This window comes from Trachypithecus francoisi, unplaced genomic scaffold (genome assembly GCF_009764315.1).
Source record: "Trachypithecus francoisi isolate TF-2019V2 unplaced genomic scaffold, Tfra_2.0 Lachesis_group16, whole genome shotgun sequence".
Classification (NCBI taxonomy): domain Eukaryota; kingdom Metazoa; phylum Chordata; class Mammalia; order Primates; family Cercopithecidae; genus Trachypithecus; species Trachypithecus francoisi.
The window spans coordinates 45,791,749-45,814,288 of record NW_022681461.1 but is presented as its reverse complement, the minus strand read 5'-3'; the positions used below and the strand labels follow the sequence as shown (position 1 = coordinate 45,814,288).

General features: G+C 31.9%; 1 protein-coding gene across 4 annotated transcripts in view; it reads right to left on the bottom strand.

Moving 5' to 3' along the window:
• Positions 1-22,540, bottom strand: part of CCDC171 (coiled-coil domain containing 171) — a 413,214-nt gene that overhangs the window by 122,579 nt on the left and 268,095 nt on the right. For all 4 annotated transcript variants that reach the window (XR_004443489.1, XM_033237405.1, XM_033237406.1 and 1 more), the window contains 2 exons: positions 12,598-12,743; positions 10,488-10,542 (listed from right to left, as the gene is read on the bottom strand). Coding sequence is in view for 3 of the 4 variants with exons in the window: in XM_033237405.1 (XP_033093296.1) it covers positions 10,488-10,542; positions 12,598-12,743 (201 nt within the window). In the remaining variant the exon portion in view is untranslated. The remainder of the gene's footprint in view (positions 1-10,487; positions 10,543-12,597; positions 12,744-22,540) is intronic.

Genomic DNA, 22,540 nt, shown 5'->3' with positions numbered 1-22,540 from the left:
CAGAACACGCATTCTTCTCAAGTGTACACAGATCATTTTCCAGGATATATCATATATTAGGTGTCAAAAGAAGTCTTAATAGATTTAAGAATATTAAAATCATACCAAGGTTTTTTTCTGACTATAATGAAATGAAACCAGAAACAAAGTATAGAAGAAAAACTGGAAAATTCACAATATATAGAAAAAAACAACAAATTTTTGAAAAACCAATGGCATAAGAAAGAAATCATTAGGAAAGTTAGAAAATATCTTGAGACAAATGAAAATGAAAATGAAATACAACATATCAAAACTTAAGAAACTCAGTGAAAGCAGCAGTAAGGGGAAACGCACAGCAGTAAACACCTACATTAAAAAAAAAAAGAAATTTCTCAAATAAACGATTTAATTTGGCACCTCAAGGAACGAGAAGAGGAAAAAACTAAACCCAAAGTTAGCAGAAGGAAGGAAATAATAAAGATTAGAACAGGAAAAAAGTAGAGAACAGAAAAACACAATAGAGAAAATCAGTAAAACTAAGAGTTTGCATTTTGAAAAGATGGAATTTACAAACCTTTAGTAAGACTAGGAAAAAAAGATAAAACTTAAAAAAAAAAAAAAAAACATGAAGAGGAGAAATTATAACTGATACCACAGAAATAAAAAGAATCATGAGAGACTACTATGAACAATTACATGAAATATAGTAGATAATCTAGAAGAAATGGATAAATTCTAAGAAATATGCAACCTAACAAGATGAATGATTAAAAAACAAAAAGAAATTCTTGAACAGAGGGTGGGTGTGGTGGCTTATACCTATAATCTCAGCACTTTGGTGGCCAAGGTGGGAGGAGTGCTTGAGGCTAGGAGTTCAAGACACCCTGGGCAACACAGTGAGATGCTATCTCTACAAAAAAATTAATAATTTAAAAATTAGCAGGATTTGGTGGCATATGCCTGTAGTCCCAGCTACTTGGAGACTGAGGTAGGAGGATCTCTTGAGCCCAGGGGTTTGAGGCTGCAGTGAGCTATGAGTATGCCACTGCACCACTCCAGCCTAGGCAACAGAGCAAGATACTGTCTCAAAAAAAAACCCAAATAAATAAAAAAGAAAGAAAGAAAGACACAAAGATAGGGATGGGTTGGGGGGGGGAGGGAAGGAGGGAAAATCTTGAACTATTTAGTAAGGAGATTGATTCAGTAATCAAAAATCTTCTGACAAAGAAAAGCCCAGGACCAGGTGGCTTTACTGATGAATTCTATAAAATAATTAAATAATTAACGTTAATGATTTTCAAACTCCTCCAAAAAACTTGAAAAGGAGGAAAAACTTCCAAATATATTTTATGAGACCAGCATTTTCCTGATACCAAAGCCAGACAAAGACATCACAAGAAAAAAACTACAGGCCAATATCCTTGATGAATATAGATCCAAAACTCCTCACCAAAATATTAGCAACTGAATTCAAAAGCACAATTAAAGGATTAGGCGCCATTACAAAGTGGGATTTATCCCTGGGATGTAAGAATGGTTCAACATGCAAAAATCAATTGTGATATACAACATTAACAGAATGAAGGACAAAATTCACACCATCATCTCAATAGATGCATACAAAGCATCTGACAAAATTGATAAAAATTCAATAGCCTTTCATGATAAAAACTCTCAACAAACTAGGAGTAGAAGAAAAGTACCCTGAACACACCAAAGGCCATATATGTAGAGTCCACAGCTAATATCACACTCAATGATTAAAACTTAAAGCTTTTCCTCTAAAATCATGAACAAGGTAAGGAGGTCTGCTTTTACCACTTGTATTCAACGTATCATTGAATGTCCTAAGAAGCATGATTTGGCAAGAAAAATATGCCACTAAAAGCACAAGAAACAAAAATGAAAACAGACAAGTGAAACTACATCAAATGAAAAAGCTTCTGCATAGCAAAAAATAATAATTATAATCAACATAATGAAAAGGCAACCTATAGGATAAGAGAAAATACTTGCAAACCATATAAGGGGTTTAATTTCTAAAATATAAGAGTTAATTTCTTATAGCAAAAAGCAAAAAGAAACTAATAACCTGATTTTACAATGGGCTAAGAACTTGAATAGACATTTATCCAAAGAAGACATACAAATGGTCAACAGGTATATGAAAACATCCTCAATGTCACTATCATCAAGGAAATAAAAATCAAAACCACAGTGAGGTATCACCTCATACCTATTAGGAGGACTATTATAAAAAAAATTTTTTAAAGACAAGTGTTGGCAAAGATGTGGAGAAACTGGAACCCATGTACACAACAGCAAAGGAATGTAAAGTGATGCAGACGCTATGGAAAAAAGTATGGAGATTCCACAAAAAGTTAAAATTAGAAGTACCACATATGATTCAGCAACCACTTATGGGTATTTATCTAAAAGAATTGCAATAAGAATCTCTAAGAAATATATACAATCCCAAGTTCACTTCAGTACTATTTATAATAGCCAAGATCTAGAAACAACCTAAATGTCTATTGAGAGATAAATGAATACATAAAATATAGTATACATAGTCAATAAATATTACTCAGCTTTTAAAAGGAAGGAAATAATCAGCCTTTTAGAAGAAGGAAATCCTATGATATACAACAAAATGGATGAACCTTGAGGACATTATGCTAAGTGAAACAAACCATTCACAGAACAAATACTACATAATTCCACTTATATGACGTATCTAAAATAGTCAAACTCATGGAAAAGGAGAGTACAACGGTGGTTACCAGGGGCTGGGGTCGGGGAGGGCAAAGTGGGGAGTTGTTAATGAATAGGTATAAAGCTTCAGTTATGCAAGATGGGTAAGTTCTGAAAGTCTGCTTTATAACATTGTACCTGTGGTTAACAATATTGTATTGCACAGTAAATATCCATTAAAAGGCTAGATCTTAGATTAAGTGTTCTTACCACAATAAAATTAAATTTTTTTCTAATGAAGGAGAAACTAAGACATTCCAAGATAAACAAAAGCTAAGGGAATTCGCCACTAGATGTGCCCAAAAAGAAATGCTAAAGGGAGTCCTGAAATGAAAGGATACTAGACAGTAACTCAAATTCACATGAAAAAATAAGGAACGCCAGCAAAGGTAACCACGTGGGGAAATATAAAAGTCAGTATTAATGTATGTTTGGTTTGTAACTCCTCTTTTTCTTCTATAGATTTAAAAGACAACTATATAAAACAATCATTATTAACTATGTTGATGGGCACACAATATATAAGGATGTAATTTGTAACAATATGAAGAGAAAGGATGAAGCTATATAAGAGCAAAATTTTTAAACATCATTGGTACTACGTTGGCATTAATTCAAACAAGATTGTTTTGAATTAAGATGTTAATTGTAATCACTAAGGGTAACACTAAGAAAACAACTAAACATGTATAGTAAAATAAAAGAGAAGGGAATAAAGAAAATGGTATACTACCAAAGATCTATCTAACGCAGACAAGAAGGACTAGTAGAGGAACTGAGGAACAAAACAGATATAATACATGTAAATAAAATGGCAGAAGTCCTTCCTTATCATGATTATGTTAAATGTAAATTGATTTAAATATCCAATTGAAAGTCAGGAGTTAGCAAAATGAATGTTTTTCAAAACGTGATTCATTTGACACTGTCTATAATAGATTCATCTTAGATACAAAGACACAAATAGGTTAAAAGTGAAAAGACAGAAAAAGCCCATGCAAACAGTAACCAAGCGAGCTGGAGTGCCTACACTAATATCAGACAAAAGACTTTAAGATCAAAATTATTGCAAGAAACAAAGACATCATATAATGATAAAAGAGTCAATCCATCAAGAAGATACAACAATTTCCACATAATCTCAAAATATATGAAGCAAAACTGACCAAACTGAAGAGGAAAGAGTTCAACAATAACATTTGAAGACTTTGACATCACACTTTCACTAATGAATAGGACACGCAGACAAAAACAATCAAGGATTTAGAAGACTTGAACACCATAAACCAACTACACATAACAGACATATAGAGAACACTCTACCTAACAAAAGAATACATATTCTTTTAAAATGCACATTTAACATTCAGCAAGACAGACCATATTTTGGACCATATAACAAACTTTAACACACTTAAAAAGAACAGAAATCAAACAAAGTATTTAAACCATATAAAATTAAATCATAATTCAATAGCAAAAAAAAAGGTGTGGAAAATTTCCAAGTATTCAGAAATTAATCAGCTCACTCTTAAATAATAAGTCAATGAAGAAATCATAGAAAATAGAAAATACTTTGAAATAGATGAATATAAAAAAATAATAAAACAAAACTTCTGAGATGCAGTGTAAGCTGCATCAGACAGAAATCTATAGCTGTAAATGTCTACATTAAAAAAGAAGAAAGATCTCAAATCAATAACCTAACCTGCCAGCTTGGAGCAGTTAAGAGAGAGACAAAGAGCATAAACTAAACCCAAAGTAAACAGAAGGACGAAATAATAATGTTTTAGAGTAGAGATAATACAAAATAGAGAACAGAAAAACCATGGAACAAATCAAGGAAACCAAAAGTTGAACCCTTAAAAAGACAAATAATATTGACAAACTTTACCTAGACTAACCAAGGGAAAAGTTACTAAATTACTAAAATCAGAAATAAAAATGGGGACATTACTACTAACCTTACAGAAATAAAAACAATAATAAGATAATGAGCAATTGAATATCAAGTCAGATAACTTAGATAAAACAAACAAATTTCTAGAAACACACAAACTACCAAAACTGACTGAAAAAGAAATAGAAAATCTGAGTAGATCTATAACAAGAAAAGAATGAATCAGTATCAAAAAACTTCCAGATAAGAAAAGTTCAGGCCCAGAAAGTTTCACTGAATTCTGCCAAATGTTTAAAGAATTAACACCAATCTCTCAAATTCTTGAAAAAAAATGAAGGGAAGGGAGCATTTCCTAACCTATTCTGAGGTATTACTTTGTCCTAAAGCCTGACAAAGATATCACAAAAGAAAACTACAGACCAATATATCCTATGAATTTAGATGCAATAACCCTAAAAAAAAAAAAAAAAAAAAAAAAAAAAACCTAGCAAACCAAACCTAGCAGCATATTCAAAAGATCATACACCATAACCAAGTGAGATTTATCCCAGGAACACAATGATGTTCAACATACATAAATCATGCTAGGTAGTACAAAACATCAGTAGGATGAAGGAGGGGAGGCACAACATGATCATCTCAACTGATGCAGAAAAAGAAAAGCATTTGACAAAACTCAACGCCTTTTCATGATTAAAAAACACTCAAAAAACTAGGAACGGAAGAACACTTTCTCAAACTGATAAAGAGGATCTATGAAAAAACCCACGGCTAATATGCTCAATGGTGTAAGACCAAAAACTTTCCCCTTAAGATTAAGAAGAAAACAAAGGTGTCTGCTCTCAACATGTCTATTCAACACCATACTGGATGTTCCAGCCAGATAATTAGATAAGAAAAAGAAACTAAAGGCATCCAAATTAGAAAGAACTAAGTAAAACTATATTCATAGATAACATAATCTTACATGTAGAAAATCCTACAGAAGCTATACATGCACACAAAAACTACTAGAGTTAATAAATTCAGCAGTTTTTTAGGAGACAAGATGAACACATAAAAGATAAACATACAAAAATCAGTAGTACTTCTGCACACCAGCAATTAAGAATAAAAAATTAGACTTAAGAAAACAGTTCCATTTAAAATAGCATTGCAAATTATAAAATAAAGAATAAACTTAACCAAGAAGATGCATAACTTGTACACTGAAAACCACAAAACACTGTTGAGAGAAATTAAAGAAGATCTAAACAAGTAGAAAGGCATTCTCTGTTCATGAATTGCAAGACTTAATATTGTTAAGATGACAATACTCCCCAAATTGATTTATAAATTCACCACAGCAGCTTTCAAAATTCCATTGCCTTCTTTTGCAGAAATGGACAAGCTGATCCCAAAATTCACATGGAATTTTATGAGAGAACTTGAATAGTCAGAACAATCTTGAGACCTCAAAATCTCACATTTCTCAATTTCAAAACTTAATAGAAAACAGTCATCAAAACTCGTGGTACTGATATGACGAGAGACATACAATTCAATGGAATAGAACTGAGAGTCCAGAAATAAACCTACACATCTATAGTCAACTGATTTTCAAAAGGAATATGAATGATTCAACATGATCATTCAATGGGAAAAGAACAGTCTTTTCAACAAATAGTGCTGGAATAATTGGACTGCCATATAAAAGAATGAAGTTGGGTCTTTACATGATAGACTATATAAAATCTATTTTATATGGACTAAAGACCTAAATGTAATAGCTAAAACTATACAATTCTTAGAATAAAACACAGGGGAAAGCTTCATGACTTTGCATTTGGACATGGATTCTTAGATATGAGGCCAAACACACAAGCAGCAGCAAGAAAAAAACAATTAGATTTCATCAAATTGTAAAACTTCTGTTCACCAAAGGACACTATCTAAATATAAGGTAAAAAGATAACCTACATGATGGGAGAAAATGTTTTCAAATCATATATATAACAAGATTCTAGTATCCAGAATATGCAAAGAACTCTTAAAACTCAACAACAAAAAGACAATCAACCCGATTTAAAAATGGGCAAAGGATGTGAGGAGACATTTCTCCAAAGAAGACAAATAATCAATAATCACATGAAAACATGTTCAACATTGTTAGTCATTAGGAAAATGCAAATCAAAACCACAGTGAGATACTATATACTAGCCACTAAGATGGCCATTAACAAAAATTGAAACTAACAAGTGTGAGCAAGGATGTGGAAAAATTAGAATGCTTATCCATAATGGTACAGATTTAAAATGGTGCAGTCACTGTGGAAAACAGTTTTGTGGTTCCTCAAAAAGTTATCAAAGTATTTGTTATATGATCCAGCAGTTCCACTCCTAGCTACATACCTAAGAGAAGTGAAAACAGACCTTCAAACAAAAATTTTTACACAAAACTTCACAACAGCATTCACTATTCATAATAACCAAGAAGTGGAAACAATCCAGTGTCCATCAGCTGATGAATGCCTAAACAAAATGTGGTATAACTATACAATGGCATATTATTCAGCCATAAAAGGGAATGATGTATCAATAAATGCCACAACATGAATGACCTTTGAATAAATTATGCTAAATGAAAGAAGCCAGACATCTAAAACCACTTATTGTATTATTCCATTTACATGAAATGACCCGAACAGGAAAATGCATAGAGACAGAAGGCAGGTCAGTGTTTGCCGGGATGTAGGGGAAAGGGATGTAAGAAATAATTGTTCTTGGGTACTGGGTTTCTTTTGAAGTGATGTAAATGTTCCAGAATTAGCTGTGATGGGTGCACATACTGAAAGCCACTGAACTGTGCACTTTAAAATGGTTAAGCTGGTGAGTTTTTTTCAAAACAAGTTCAACAGTTTTCGATTTTCCAAAAAAATAAAAAGCAGCCAAAACTTCAACTCAAGAGAGAAGGGTGTGTTTTTAAAAATGCAACTCATGAAAAGTTATGATGATTTTGTTTCTTCTTGTTCTTATGTTTCTTATCTCCAATATCTTGAAATTGGCCCCCGCAAAACAGTGTATTATAAAATTAAGTTTTGACCTACATTAAAAATGGGCATAAAAATATATATCTAAATGAAATTAATATAAAACTTACATTTCTTTGAAAAAAAAAAAACTATGTTTTTTAACTGAAATGACTGACCTTCCTTATTACATAGTTACCAGTCCCAAATGGAATGTTGAAAATAATATCTAATCAACTGTTCCGTGTAATACAGTTGTAGTATTTGAAAAGTTGAATGAAATGTGTTGCTTAAAAGCTAACAAGTATAAACAAAATGTAATTGTTTTTCCTAAAAACAAATATGTTCAGGTTAAGTTCCTTAACATCCAAGAAAAGAAATAATGTCTGCAGGAAAACAAGCTCTTTCTTCTATTTGATTAGTGTCAGAAGTTACTATTAAAATTCAACTCAGTGGGTAAGACTTAGTTTTATTCTAGAATGAATGGTACCAACCTTGAAAACACATATGTTTAAAACAGTAAGAAATAGAAATAGTCATACTATTTTACTATGCACAGTAAACTTTGCTAAAGAGTTTGGATGTATCCATATCGATTTTTACCATCCTGTGAAAGAGCCTGGACCCTCCTTCCATACTACTCTTTGTTTCATCAAAGACAGCAAAATGCCAATGGAAAGTCCAAGGCAGCCAGAAAAATAAACCTATTGAACTCTGGCATGAAGACAGGTAAGCGTGCATCTTCCTGAGACCTTCAGAGGACTCTCTGGGCCACCTCCTTATCACTCATTCATTCTCACTCATACCTCACAGAAAAGAGAATTATCTCCAATTATCTCTCCTAAGTTTTCACTTTAAGCTTGAAAAGTAATTGATAATTTTAAAACCACTATATTAATAGAATTTTCTAAAGACATAAATCAGGCCAGGCATGGTGGCTCACGCCTGTAATCCCAGCACTTTGGGAGGCCAAGGTGGGCGGATCACAAGGTCAGGAGATCGAGACCATCCTGGCTAACACGGTGAAACCCCGTCTCTACTAATAAAATATAAAAAATTAGCTGGGCGTGGTGGCGGACGCCTGTAGTCCCAGCTACTTGGGAGGCTGAGGCAGGAGAATGGCGTAAACCCGGGAGGTGGAGCTTGCAGTGAGCCGAGATCGCGCCACTGCACTCCAGCCTGGGCGACAGAGCGAGACTCCGTCTCAAAAAAAAAAAAAAAAAAAAAGACATAAATCAAAATAATTAACTACTAAATCTAAAGACAGAAAAAGCCATAAAGCAAAAGTAAATCTACAATGGCTATAGATCAGCTTTACAGACAGCTTTCTTTCCGTATGACACAAAAATCAAAAGATGAACTACAACTGAAGAACTGTATGATTCTAATCATTGTGTTCCAATCAGTCTTTATCATATTTAAATGATATATTTTGCCATTTTCATAAGAAAAGAAGAAGGTACAACATTTACATTTCATATTGGTGATGGTTTTTCCCTGATGTCAAAGTTCATTCCCCAAGTTAGCTGCTGTCTAACTTTTTTTTTCTCCAACTGGGATGATGAAAAACCAACTGGATTTCAAAGTCAACATTAACTATATAAAAGGGTGTGCATGTATATGACGTAATTGACTTTTCTATCCACCAAGTTCAAAGAAACATACCAAAGATGTCTCTTTCATTGCAAATCTAAATTTCAGATTTGTGGCACATATAAATTTAATGTGACTATATTTAAACTATACTGACTAACTAAACTTTTTTAAATGGGAAGGGGGAGAAATCATAGTTTCAAAGAGGCTTAGGAAATAGCACTCAGATTATTTTTCTTTTCCAAAATACTTTTGTTAACATGAAATAATGCTGGTCACTTTCAAAAATAGAAAAGAATACAGGGGCCCGTTGTTTTTAAAATGTTAAAATGCATTAACTATTAGTTTGCTAATTTTTATTTAATATGTCCTTCAAAAAGTTAGTTTTAGGGTATTTTACGTGACTTATAAAATGATATTATATAAAAAATTGATTTACAAGGTTATTCTAAATATGATTCATTCATAAACTCCATGTATCTTTAAAGTACTTAATGTTTGCATTTCCAATAATTTGCCTATCAGACAGTAGCAGAAACACATAAATAATGTTTCTCTGCTTTTGAATGATGAAATAATGAACACATCTTTCAATGCAGAGTGGAGTGCTAACAAAACACATGGTCAGTAAATATATTATGTTTTTACAAATATCATAATACTTTTATTATGCTGCTCATCACTGCAAATTAACACTCAGAGTTTATCATACAGGAGTAATCAAATTTGAAAACAATAGAATATATTAAATAATTAAATTTCTACTTTAAGAATATATTTTTACAAGAAAGAAAGAAAATTTCAATTTGAATAACATTACTAACTAGTTTACATATATGAGTATTACTAAAAAAAATACATGTTTCTCTCCATACATATATATACAGGACTGTTGGTTTAAGAGTGGTAAGAGGTTAGACAATGTGGTCAAACATTTTATCATTATGAGACATATAAGAATCTTAATGACCTCTGCTTTGTTCAGCAAAGACCGCAAATAATTCCAAGTACAATTACACCAGTTTGGGGAAACCACTATTTTCATAGTCTTATTAAATATATACAGTGAATTCTGAAAAAAGCATGCAATATAGCACTATGTAATGGAAATTTCCAGTCATCTGCATAGCATCTTTTTGTTAATTTATTTTTTTAAGTTACAAAATGAATTAAAGTACTTTGTGGCTAATAAAAATAATGACTAGGTGTCATGATACAAACTGAACAATATTAAAGAAAAATTACAGTACCTTGTGAAGCGTATTTTCTACTGCTCTCATGTGATTTGCAACACATTCTTTGTCTCTAGAAAAAATAAAAGAAAGATTAAGTGTTAGTAAAACTCAAACCTTACTACAACTGTTACACATTTTAGTATAAGTCACTAGTATTAAAAAATAAGGGTCTGATATCATTGTTCTCCTTTTATTTTTTTAATTTATTTTACCTTTTTAAATTTTGATTTTTAATTCATTGTTCTCCTTTTTAATGTACAAAAACTAACCATATTCACTGATACATTTCCACATTTAACACATATCTTAAATTTTGTTGCCTGTCCTAAATCGGGGTAGGGGAGAGTAAAAAGGTAAAAAAGTGAAAAACAAAGAAAAAAAAATTACAGTTACATTATTGATCATTTAAAATATGCTGTAAATGATAAAACTTCATTCCTCTATTTCTAATGAAAAAGACTTTAAAAATCTTAGTGATGGGGATATATAATAAATGACCATACTATGCAAAATAGTATTTTCCTTTCTACACAGTCTTTTTATGCTATAATAATTACACAGAAAACTCCTCCGTGACTTGTCTAGGAATATGCAAAGTTACTAGTTTCTCCTATCAGCCTAGTATACTGAATTTAGCCTTCATAATGAAATAAAAAGTTTGAATGAAAATACTGAAGATAAAAATCTAATTGTAAATTGAAATTGAAAACTGTAAATAATGTATTAGTTCTCCAGATTTCAAATCAGCTTTCTTTAGTTTTATAAAAACATGTGCCGATGGTCACAGATCATAGACATGTCAAAATACTGAATTAGCAGCACTGTTTTGAAAATACAATTTGAATCTGGAGGTTTTATAAGCCTATTTTCATTCATCTCAGAATTTTCTCAGTGCTATAAGACTCACTGGAAATTACCTGGGCTAAGCCTCTCATGTGACATGATGAAACTGGGAGTGAACAATAACAACAAAAACTGATTCAGTCAAACTTATATTTTAAAAAATGACAAAAACATACACCTTATATGGTGGTGCAACATTATATAGCTTTACTATTTCCCAAAAAACTATCAGTGGTTATTCAAATACGTCAATATTTTGGCCTTGTGTCAATTCATGTTTTCATTATGTTTGAACAATGTCACAAACCCAGTGGCAAAGCTTATGAATATCTGAAGATTGCGGATTCCTTGTTCAGTGATTTATACACATTCTGTAGTTTACAGACTATATTCATATTTGATGATATTTTATGCTTGAGTTTCTCTCAAAAAATATTTAATAAACATATATTTTTGCAAGTAAAGAAATTCAGAATTCTAAACTTAGAAAACACTGAGTTTATCAAAATTAGATGTTTCTTTATTCCTTGAAAATAGACTTTCTTTAAGCCATGCTGTTGCACAAAGAACTGTCTTAAAGTATTCCATGAAATTTGATATGAGGAACAAATAAAAATGCCCAAGAGAACTGTTCAATGTGAACTTCATAATGTATGTCAACTTGATTACCTGGTTTCAAAAAAAAAAGGAAAGACATTTTCATCACATTTACATAGTGGTCTACTCTGAAAACTGTATATTTTTCTACTTAAAATATTAGAATATACAGCTATAAAAATTAAATGAGTCTTCATGATCAATGTTTTATTGTATTTTTTAAATGCTATGATACATATGCTGATTGTATGCTAACATTTCTTTATGGAAATATTACTTGCAATATTAGTACATAATAATATATGTAGAGCAAACTTTCAGAGACAGTGAGGCAGAAGAGAATAGGAATGTATAACAGAAGATACTATGAAAAACTTATAAATAGAGTCTTACATTTCATATTAATAAAACATAGTTTCTAACATGTAACACTACAACGGAGCCCAAAATAAGCATAATTAGAGGTTTTATAGAAGCTTATACTTTTCTGAGGTTTCTCAATAAAATATACATTTAGTATGTTAAGAGTTTTTCTTTTTTGAGGATATATCAGAGAATTTCAAAGAAAGACAGCTGTACTTTTGTTTTCTAACACTGTATTATCCAGGGCTAAAACCCGGAGCATGAAAGTAAGAATTGATCTTTTGTCTGTTTTAAGTGATCTCCCCAAGGTCCAAATGCTCACTTGGCTGCCATGCGGAGGGCACTCTCTGCATCATGGATGTTCTCCTCTAGTCGACGCTTGTCCTGCTCCAGCTGGGTAAGATGTCTATTGAGCTGACGCAGAGATTGATCTTTTCTTCTCAGCTCCATCTTTGCCTCGGAGAGACTCTGCAAGCAGACAGAAAACAGAGTTACTTGTCAGCCCTGATAATTAACTTCAATTTATGCCATAGGCTATTAAACAAAGAAGAATACAGACTGACTGAGAAGTAGACTTGGGTCATTACACATCAAAGTTTAACAAATTTTCTACAAAAATTTTATATACTTACTAATTAGAAATGATAGAACTGATAAGATTTTGGAAAATGTTTGGTTACAAAATACAGTTCCATTTTATTTTTTAAAATCCTGCAAGGCAAATAAATTGTATTCTTACTAAAAATAATCTGATTATAAAAATCTCAAGTTGTACTTTCTTTTAATGATGAAAAAATAAAGTTTTCAGGGTAGAAAGCACACGAAATTTAGAGTCAATTTTATTCTAAATAGAACTAGAGTTAAGAACTATTGTATGCCCAAACTATGCATGTGATTGAGAAAATGATAGACCAGGATATCTATAAGAAAATGGTAAATCCAAGATGAAACAGTACCACCACTGTCTTTATAAATACATAGTTAGGTGGCTATAGACATTTCAGCAAACAAACAAATTGGACTCCAAAATAAAATTCACTTGCTTCCCAGTAAATAACTCTTACATCAAGGATCGCAACACAAATAGGATCAACATGTTTTAACTAATAAAGTTATAAATAATACTTGCATTCAGAATTATTTGTGTTCTATAAATATTTTCTTAGTCACAGAAGTACAAAATCTGTTGATTTATATTTGCTATCTACTTTAATTTGAAATATTTACTTAGTGCAAAAATTTCAAGATGCAATTGCGCAACTTTATATTGCAGGCTTAAAATCAGAAGCTCACAACTGAGAGAAGTATTTTTTAGACCTCACTTAAAATTCTAGGATGCAAAATTGTACAGGGATCAGAGGATCACTTAGCACTAAAAATCTTCTTACTCCTTTGCCTAAAAAATTTCTAGAGTAAGCGTATCAAACAGTTTTTGATTAAATTTGTTGGATGGTGAGCTAAATAATTGACTGCATACACATAATTTTTTCTTCTTGCTAAGTTTAGCCACACATTAACATCCACACTGTGCTTCAAAAACCTAGTAATGAATAAACAAAAATGTTATAATTTCATGTGTAGAACTCTTCTAACAGTATTCTTTCAGTGCATTCACAATGGGTAGTATTTAAAAAATGAATAATATAAAAACCTAAGCTGCATTCATGCTAAACCAATCAATTCCCTCTAACTGCTGGTGAATTGAAAGCCATCATCAGTCCAACCAGGTATTTTAAAACGTTAAAAGTTTTAAAATTCACTTTTCAAATAGTCAAGTTACTGTCAAACAAATATAAATCAAAAAATTAAACAAACTATGACTGCTTATGAGACATTGTATTTCATTTTAAATCTTCACTATTAACAGATCTTCACACACGTTGCACCACAGAAATAGTCACTGATTCCAACCAACTTTAAAAACATGGCAAAGAATAAATTTTTAAAACCACGCTAAACCTACTAATTTTGCGCCAATGCTAAGATAAATGCACTAAAGCATCATGAACTTTCTTTATTTCAAAAAGTAAAATCCTTTTGAGTTCCTTTTAAAGTCAGATTTCTGACATCTTTCAAGCAACAAAAAAACAATTTTTCAAATATGAAGATCAAACTAATTGTCCACCACCAGTTATGGATAAAGCTTGAATTCTTCCAACAAAAACAATACACTTGTGCCAATCCATTCAAATTCTTCTGCTCAGTAACTCTTATGACTAGAGGTGCATATTTGTGAGGGGACTATCCAGCATTCAGTATATTATCTCTAACCTTATCCAGATTGAAGCTTGCTGATCCAATCTGAGGGAATCCATGACTTTGAAACCCACACTTGACTTTTCAACCATCCTATCATAGCCTTTCAAAGAAGATATAACTCATAACATTAGAATTTCTACTACATAGCTAAATCTTCTCATTTCCATTCGTTCATTTTCATGTCTCAGGGGCAAACGACAGGAGTCATCAAACTCTTCTAAAGCTTACACTATTTCAAGGGCATAGAAAAGAAACAAAAAGTGGTCTAAAGAAAGCGATATAATTCACACTTCCTTGAGTATGAAAACAAAAAGATAATATAGTTTTTTGGAAAAAAAGATCATAACTTACAGAATTCTCATTTGAAAAGAGGAGAATGACATCATGAAATACATCAGTGGGCCCTAAGATTGATGGGGATGGGTGTAAAACACCAAGACATAAACCACGATTCAAGAATATGTCTTTTCCCTAATACCTAATCTTTTTTAAATAACAAAAACAGAATATTTAAAAATCCTAACACTGAGCTTTAAAGAAAAATACATTTGTGTACATATATATGTACATATCACATATATATTTACAAATATATATCCATATATCACATATAATTTTAAATTCAGCTTTTCTTTTCTCCTGTTCAGATTGATCTAATTAAAACCCATGATAAACTTTATGGACTCTAATATTTCCAACTGAATGACTGAAACCAAGAGGGTGCGCCTCTAGGCAGCAAGGCAACAATGATAAGCAGCAGGTTAGCCACTAATTTCTCAACCAGGGTAGATTGTGAAAGTGTGATGTTCTGATATCCAAGAAACTGTTCAGGAGAGAATAGGATAAATCAAGTTTAATAACTCTGCTCCTAATTGTTCCCCCAATGCTCAACTCTAATTACTTGGAGAACTCTCCTGACTGTCACCTGATATTAAGTTGTTGGAGGCTGAGCCTGGAACAGCGAGATAATCAATAAACATTTAGTGGGGAGAAGAATGAAGATCCTGTTAAGCAGTGGGAACCTGCAGCACCCAAAGCCCTTCTGCTCATGAGAAAACCTATGGGACAGCCATAGTGATTGCAAAGCAATAATCCAAAGCACTGTTTTTAGGCCTTGAGGCCTTTAAGCAACAGTACATTTGAGGAAAAAAGGTTACCACGGTCACCCTAATTACAGCCCACTTTCACATACTTCATATATAAGTGAAGACAAGCCAATTAGGTAGAAAGGAAGATAAGGGAAGTTTTATTTGTATACTAATTAAACCCCTGATGAAATTAAAGGAAAAACATACAGCTCTGTAATTGTGTCTGAGAAAGGTCACTTCAGGTTCAGTTATCAGAACAGCACAGCCTTGAGATATTTCACTTAATCCACAATACAGCCCTCATTTTGTACTCAGGTCTTAATATTTACCAAGAAGAAAAATTCAAAGCCTGATATGAATTTATCTTTAAACAGTGTTGTGAACAATTTTAGCTGTTAGAAAGTTAAGGCTAGATATGATAACAAGAGTCTTTTAAAGAGCAGAAAAAAATATTCTACCTACACAAGAACCAATGTCACAATATTATTTATCAAAGATTTCCAGTTTTCATTTTAAATCCAAAATGTTTTAAAGTGAATTTTTACAATAGTATTCCAAAATGACTGTATTTCAAAAGCTATTCTATAATATCTTTATTGCATTTCTTTTTAGATAATAATGTCATTGCTTACCTTCATTTTCTCTGTTAAGGAAAAAAAAACAATGCTTTCATTTAACTACTCCTATAAGAAAATACTAACATTTTATTGTTTCCTGAAATGATCATGAAAAGCTATTTACTATTAATAAAAGCTGGCAAGAAAAGTACGCATACAAAGGAAGTAGTCAAGTATAGGAAAAGCTTAGGAATAGAATACATGGTAGATGTGAAAATTAAATGACCCACACATTTTTTAAATGTATTTTTTCTTATCCATAGTTTCTGAAGTTTCTATAATAAGCATGTGTTACTACTGAATAGCAGCAAAAATTATTTTAAGTCATACATAATTTTATATTTCTAAAGCTTCAAATGTTTATTAAGGTAATAATTTTTAATTAATTATAAAATAAATTGAAATTCTATTACTTCACACCTATGAAAACATTTTGTGCAATGAAAATTTTTTTAAATAACAGCTCTATTGAGATATAATCCACATACTAAACAATTCACTCTTTTAAAGTGTACAATTCAGCACGTATTCATAGAGTTGTATAACTATCACCAATGGAGGTTTTTTTGAAGTAAAATTCTTTAGAAAAAAAACCTTATCAAAACAATGTGGCTATCTAAATATAGTATCTCTCATTGTTTCAGCAAACTCTAGTTGAAAACTGCGTAAGAGATACAAAGTGTATCATTCTGTTTAGAAATGGTTTTTGAAATAAAAAATTTATGAAATGAATTCCCTGAATTGGAATATTTAATTAATAAATGTGGTACAGTACAAACATTAAAGTTATCTTAAAGGGTATGCATATCTCTTCAACTAAGATTTCTGGATGCCAAGCGAATCACCCAACATAGTTCTTTCTCATAAGGGTACAGTATAGCAGTGCTTTAGACTATTAGGCCGCTAGGAAGACCAAGCCCCAGGGGATATTGCTTTTATAGATTTTCTTTTGTCTAATGGGAAATATATATGGATCTACATTCCTACACACTAAAAGCTAATGGCTTACTCAATTTGGTATAAAAAGTTAGTCATACAAAATGAAAGGAAAGACAACAACACAAGTGTTATAAGAACTAGGCTACATTTCCTGAGTCGGGGAAAAAATAGAATATTTAAAGAAAAATAAACTTATTGCTGTCTGTTTCTTTAAATAAACATCTCTAGATTACAATAAATTTAGTTTAAAAGCTTAGTAAAATTAATGTTTAAAAAGGAAATAAGGCTATTTTCAGCCCTACTGTTACAACAGCTAAAAAATTACATTAATTAATAATTAATTACATACTTGCTAGGTGGATCAAACTGTACAGGTTGTCACAGAAACCACAAACATAAAATGATGTAACACCCAAATTTACAAAAGGGCTGGGTAAGCAAGTTAGGAATGAAACTAAAGAATAATATATTTTATAATAAAGCCCGAAAATCTGTAAGATAAAACAATTAGGGCCGGGCACAGTGGCTCATGCCTGCAATCCCAGCACTTTGGGAGGCCAAGGCAGGCAGATCACGAGGTCGGGAGATCGAGACCATCCTAGCTAACACGGTGAAATCCTGTCTCTACTAAAAAAAAAAAAAAAAATTAGCTGGGTGTGGTGGCGGGCACCTGCAGTCCCAGCTACTCTGGAGGCTGAGGCAGGAGAATGGCGTGAACCTGGGAGGCAGCGGAGCTTGCAGTGAGCAGAGATCGCGCCATTGCACTCCAGCCTGGGCAACAGAGTGGGACTCCATCTCAAAAAAAAAAAAAAAAACCACAAAAAAATTAGATAATTTACAATAAAAATACAATAATAAAAGATGTTGGTATATAGTACAGTTTATATTTGAATAAATTTCGATCTTGGTATCCTATATTTTATATGAGGAATTTAACTATAAAGTTATGTAATTTAAAGTAATCTTCCTTAGGGATACTATCTTTTATTGTTTTGTAGTAACGTAAGTGACATATTAATAAACTGAAGCTGAAGCTCAAATAAATTACCTACTTTCAGGGTTAAATAAATGGCAGTCCTAGTTAGAACTCACATGTCTAGTAAGACAACAGATGTTAAGGTATCCTATAAATGGTAAAAGACTACACAAATATAAAAGACATGGTTAATATAATAATTACACTTCTACATGTAATGTCATTACAGAGTGTTCTTTAAATCTCCACCTATATATGACAACTTATGAGGGTCTATACTATTTCTGCCTCATTTATTTACTTACATATATACACACAAATATGTATAATTTTTAAAATCATTTTATCACACTTGAAAAAGATAAAAGGAAATTTTAACAAAGAAAAGTATAAAACACGTTACTTTTATAAACAGTCCATGTGACAGATGATTAACAACAAATGGGGCAAATGGGTAATGAAAACTCACCTTAAAAGTTTCCAAGTATCCTATAAGATTTTGTTGTATAATGCCTCATGATTATCTGTACCTTATTCTCACATATGCCTTTGAAAATGTCTTCCTAAATGGTGTTAATATAAAATAAAAAAGCTAATTCTTCCCAGTAAACTAACTGAAAGTGATCAATAATAAAATATAATGGGATAAAAAGCAACTTCATAAAAGTATTCAAAATATATTGAATGCTATTTGTTCTAAGCCTCACATATAAAGCACAAAACTCTTTGTGATAGACTAAACATGTTAGATAACAGTGGGAAAGAAATAGTTAAAACACATTTTAAATGACAAAAAAAAAAAGGAGGATAGTAAAGAGAACCATAAAAACCCTCTCAACTGGAAAATATACTCAGAAAAGTACAAAACAGACAAGTGGTAGCTAGATTTATTGTGACACACAGCATGTAAGCAGTAACATGGTAGTAATGTTTTCTCAGAGTATAAAGCAAACTGCATTTGGCTGCACTGCAGACCTCAAGACACAGAACTACCTGCAAATGACAACCATCATGATGCTGCTATAACAAAATCAGCTCTTATATGACCTCTACATTCTCTTAGCAAATACCTAAGAAATACAAGGGGACAGAATACACATGGGCCCTTCTGTTGGACCATACCAGCTATAGCATACTCAAAAACTTGGCAGAGCTAACAACCCCAGCTATGTGGAGGTCCAAAAAGTTGCTGAATTCCCTGGCAATATTTTAAGTGAGTCAAGCTATGAATTAAGTTGTAAAAAACTATCACTTAGAATTCAAATGCTGTTTTAAAATCATTTGAGAATTACCTAAAACAAATGTCTAAGAATTTGAAAAAATGTGAATAATTTATAAAGGGCTTCATATAGTTGGGTTTCTAACATTTAAATAAAAAACTATTGAAAAAGCTTCCAACTTCGAGAATTGTTTTGGTGATATAATTGAATAATAGGGTAAATACGCCTGTTAATAATTAAAATACTATTACATTAATATTTTCACTGTACTACAAAATTTAAATGGCCATTGTTTAACGTGAATGTTATATATTAACTACTTTTAATAAAAGTAAATCAAATACCAACTCAATAAACTTCAATTATTTAAGAGAATCTGAAGGTCAAATTTAAAATTGGGGAAATAAATTTCGGTTATTTTAGACTTAAATGTAAATAAAACAAAGTTTTGAGTGCTTTCTTAAAATTTATTCATTGGATGACTTTTTGTGCATTAAGTATTTTACTACTGATTTCTACCTTAATTTTAGAAGTATGTCCACGGGGGAAAAAATTCTGGACAGCAAATGTTTGCTATGGGGAATGTTCCACATATTTTCTTATACACGTAGGACAGTGCCTCTCATATTGTAACTATTCAACAAATGCTGGCCATTATAACTGCTGTTGTTATTTCTCCTACAATCACTGGGGGGAAAATTACTTGAGTAACAACTAAGTACCATTATTATCATTATAACTCATGCATTTTATAATTACATTAGTTTATTTGATTCTTTATAATCCAGTGAGGTATATACTATTACCATTCTTGTTTTACATGAGAAAACTAAGAATCAGAGAAGTTATTTCCCCAAAGTCATGGAACTAGCAAATAGGTTTATGCCAAATGTGAGCCCTTCTTCTGAATCTAAAACCTTCTTCTAAACTCTCTACTACAGTAGTATTAGTAACAATGTCTTCAGGTTTTCCATAAAATCTACTAACTGGTAAATCACCATGGAAATGTAAAACCAATATTTCTCTTATTTATCAAACTCTATAAAGTCAGTAAGTTACTTTAACATACTTAAATGGTTGTTTTCTACCTATATTAAAGTCCAATAAGAGCTTCGGTATTATTTAAGGATACACTTTCAACATCAAAAATTGAAGAATGCACAACTCAAGATCCCTTGTGTGAAAGTAGGATCACTGTCATCACTTACTAAATGTACTAATAAAAAAATTAATATTTGTAAAGAAATGATGAATTCTATAGCACTCCATTGTAGTATAGAATTTTATATAATTCAAGACACATTGGGCTGTTGCTTTTTTTAACCTTTCAAAAAGCAATGGACTTAAATATCTTTCCTTTTATAAGTTAGCAACAACAGCACTTAACTTTCCCTGTAGATCTTAAAATTTGACTGCCTAGCATAGTATCACCTTTCTAATATTTGTAACAGCAACCCACCCTATCACAACAGTATATCAAGATATCAAGCTCAATAATACAGCACCTGTAGCTACCTCTCCCTAGTTAAGGAGATCTTAGCTGCTATGTAAGAAGACACTTATGTGCCTAATTTAAATAAAAAATGTCATCTTTAAAAAACTGGTATCCAGCTGGGCGTGGTGGTGAATGCCTGTAATCTCAGCACTTTGGGTGGCTGAGGTGGGCAGACTGCTTGAGGTCAGGAGTCCAAGACCAGCCTGGGCAAAATTTGAAGAGGATGCTTGAATTAGTGGACTCCCAACTCCCATGCTTCTTTAAACTGGAATTTGCTTTAATGTTTTCTATGAACTTTTGTATAAGATTTTGTTTAAAGAAAGGGTTCTTTGGCTCAATATACTTGCCAACTATTATAATAGAAAGCCATGAGAAGCTTCTGAAGGATTCTAGGCTGTGAAGCAACCTTCTCTGATCTGTTTGGGAATCATATATACAAACTATAACTGTCTAATTAAAGAAATACAAGAGGTCATTCTGGCTATATCGTGATAGCTCATTTAAATCTTCAGTGGAATTCTAACCAAGGTTTTTTTTTTTTTTTTTTTTGAGACAGAGTCTCACTCTGTCGCCCGGGCGGGAGTGCAGTGGCTGGATCTCAGCTCACTGCAAGCTCCGCCTCCCAGGTTCACGCCATTCTCCTGCCTCAGCCTCCCAAGTAGCTGGGACTACAGGCGCCCGCCACCAACCAAGGTTTAATACGATTTCACCTGTGAGTAAAAGATACAATGATATACTAAGTTAAAAATGATTTTAAAAGAACTGGCTTATAATAGTTTTCCTTAATATGATAGAGTATTATGTCAAAATTTACTTTTACATTACTCAGAGTGTATATTAAATATTTACTTTCTATAAATTCACATTCTAGCCATATATTTTCTATTTCCATTAATTATTAAATCCTACAAGGTATTTGAATTATATGATAGAGGGCCACAAACCCTAAGTCAGAGCAGAAAAATATGATGGAAAGAATATTATTTTAGGAACACCAAAAAGTAGATTAACAATTGAACTCAGTGATTGTTTTCTAAGAAGAACTACACTATTTCATCTATGGTTTTAAAATGTTTTCAGTTATTATGCTATGTTGTTTTGAAGTAAAAGAGGGTAGAACAAAGTTATCACTGGCAATAACCATTGAGTGAGATTTCTAAAAAGGTTGGTACCGGCTTTCCCATTGTGCGATAAATCATGAAAATTATTTTTTAACATATCTGAGTGAAATATATAATTTTTAACCACTCTTCACTTGTATTAATTAAAGAAAAAGAGAGTGAAGCTGAGTAATACAGAGTTGTTAAAACAAAGATGAAGGCTCACAACTAAACCACACTTTCAGCAACCGTTGGAAGCATATTCAAAGTACTGTTGGGACAAGGCAGAGGGATGGACTCAAGTCTCTGGGCAATTTCTTGAGGAATTGCGCTTAGGAAAACCCCTGTATTTGTTCAGGCAGTAACAGTTGAAAAATAAATATATATTCTAGGGAAGTAACATAGCAAAATACAGCATTTTATAGGTTTGCTTCAAATGGAATTTTCCTGTATGAGTGTATGTGTATATATGTACATGAATATATACATACTCAGTAAATAGTACCATTTTGGTTACAAAGAGCTTGCTATAAAATTAGTGTAATTTACACTTCTGATCCCTCTGTAACCA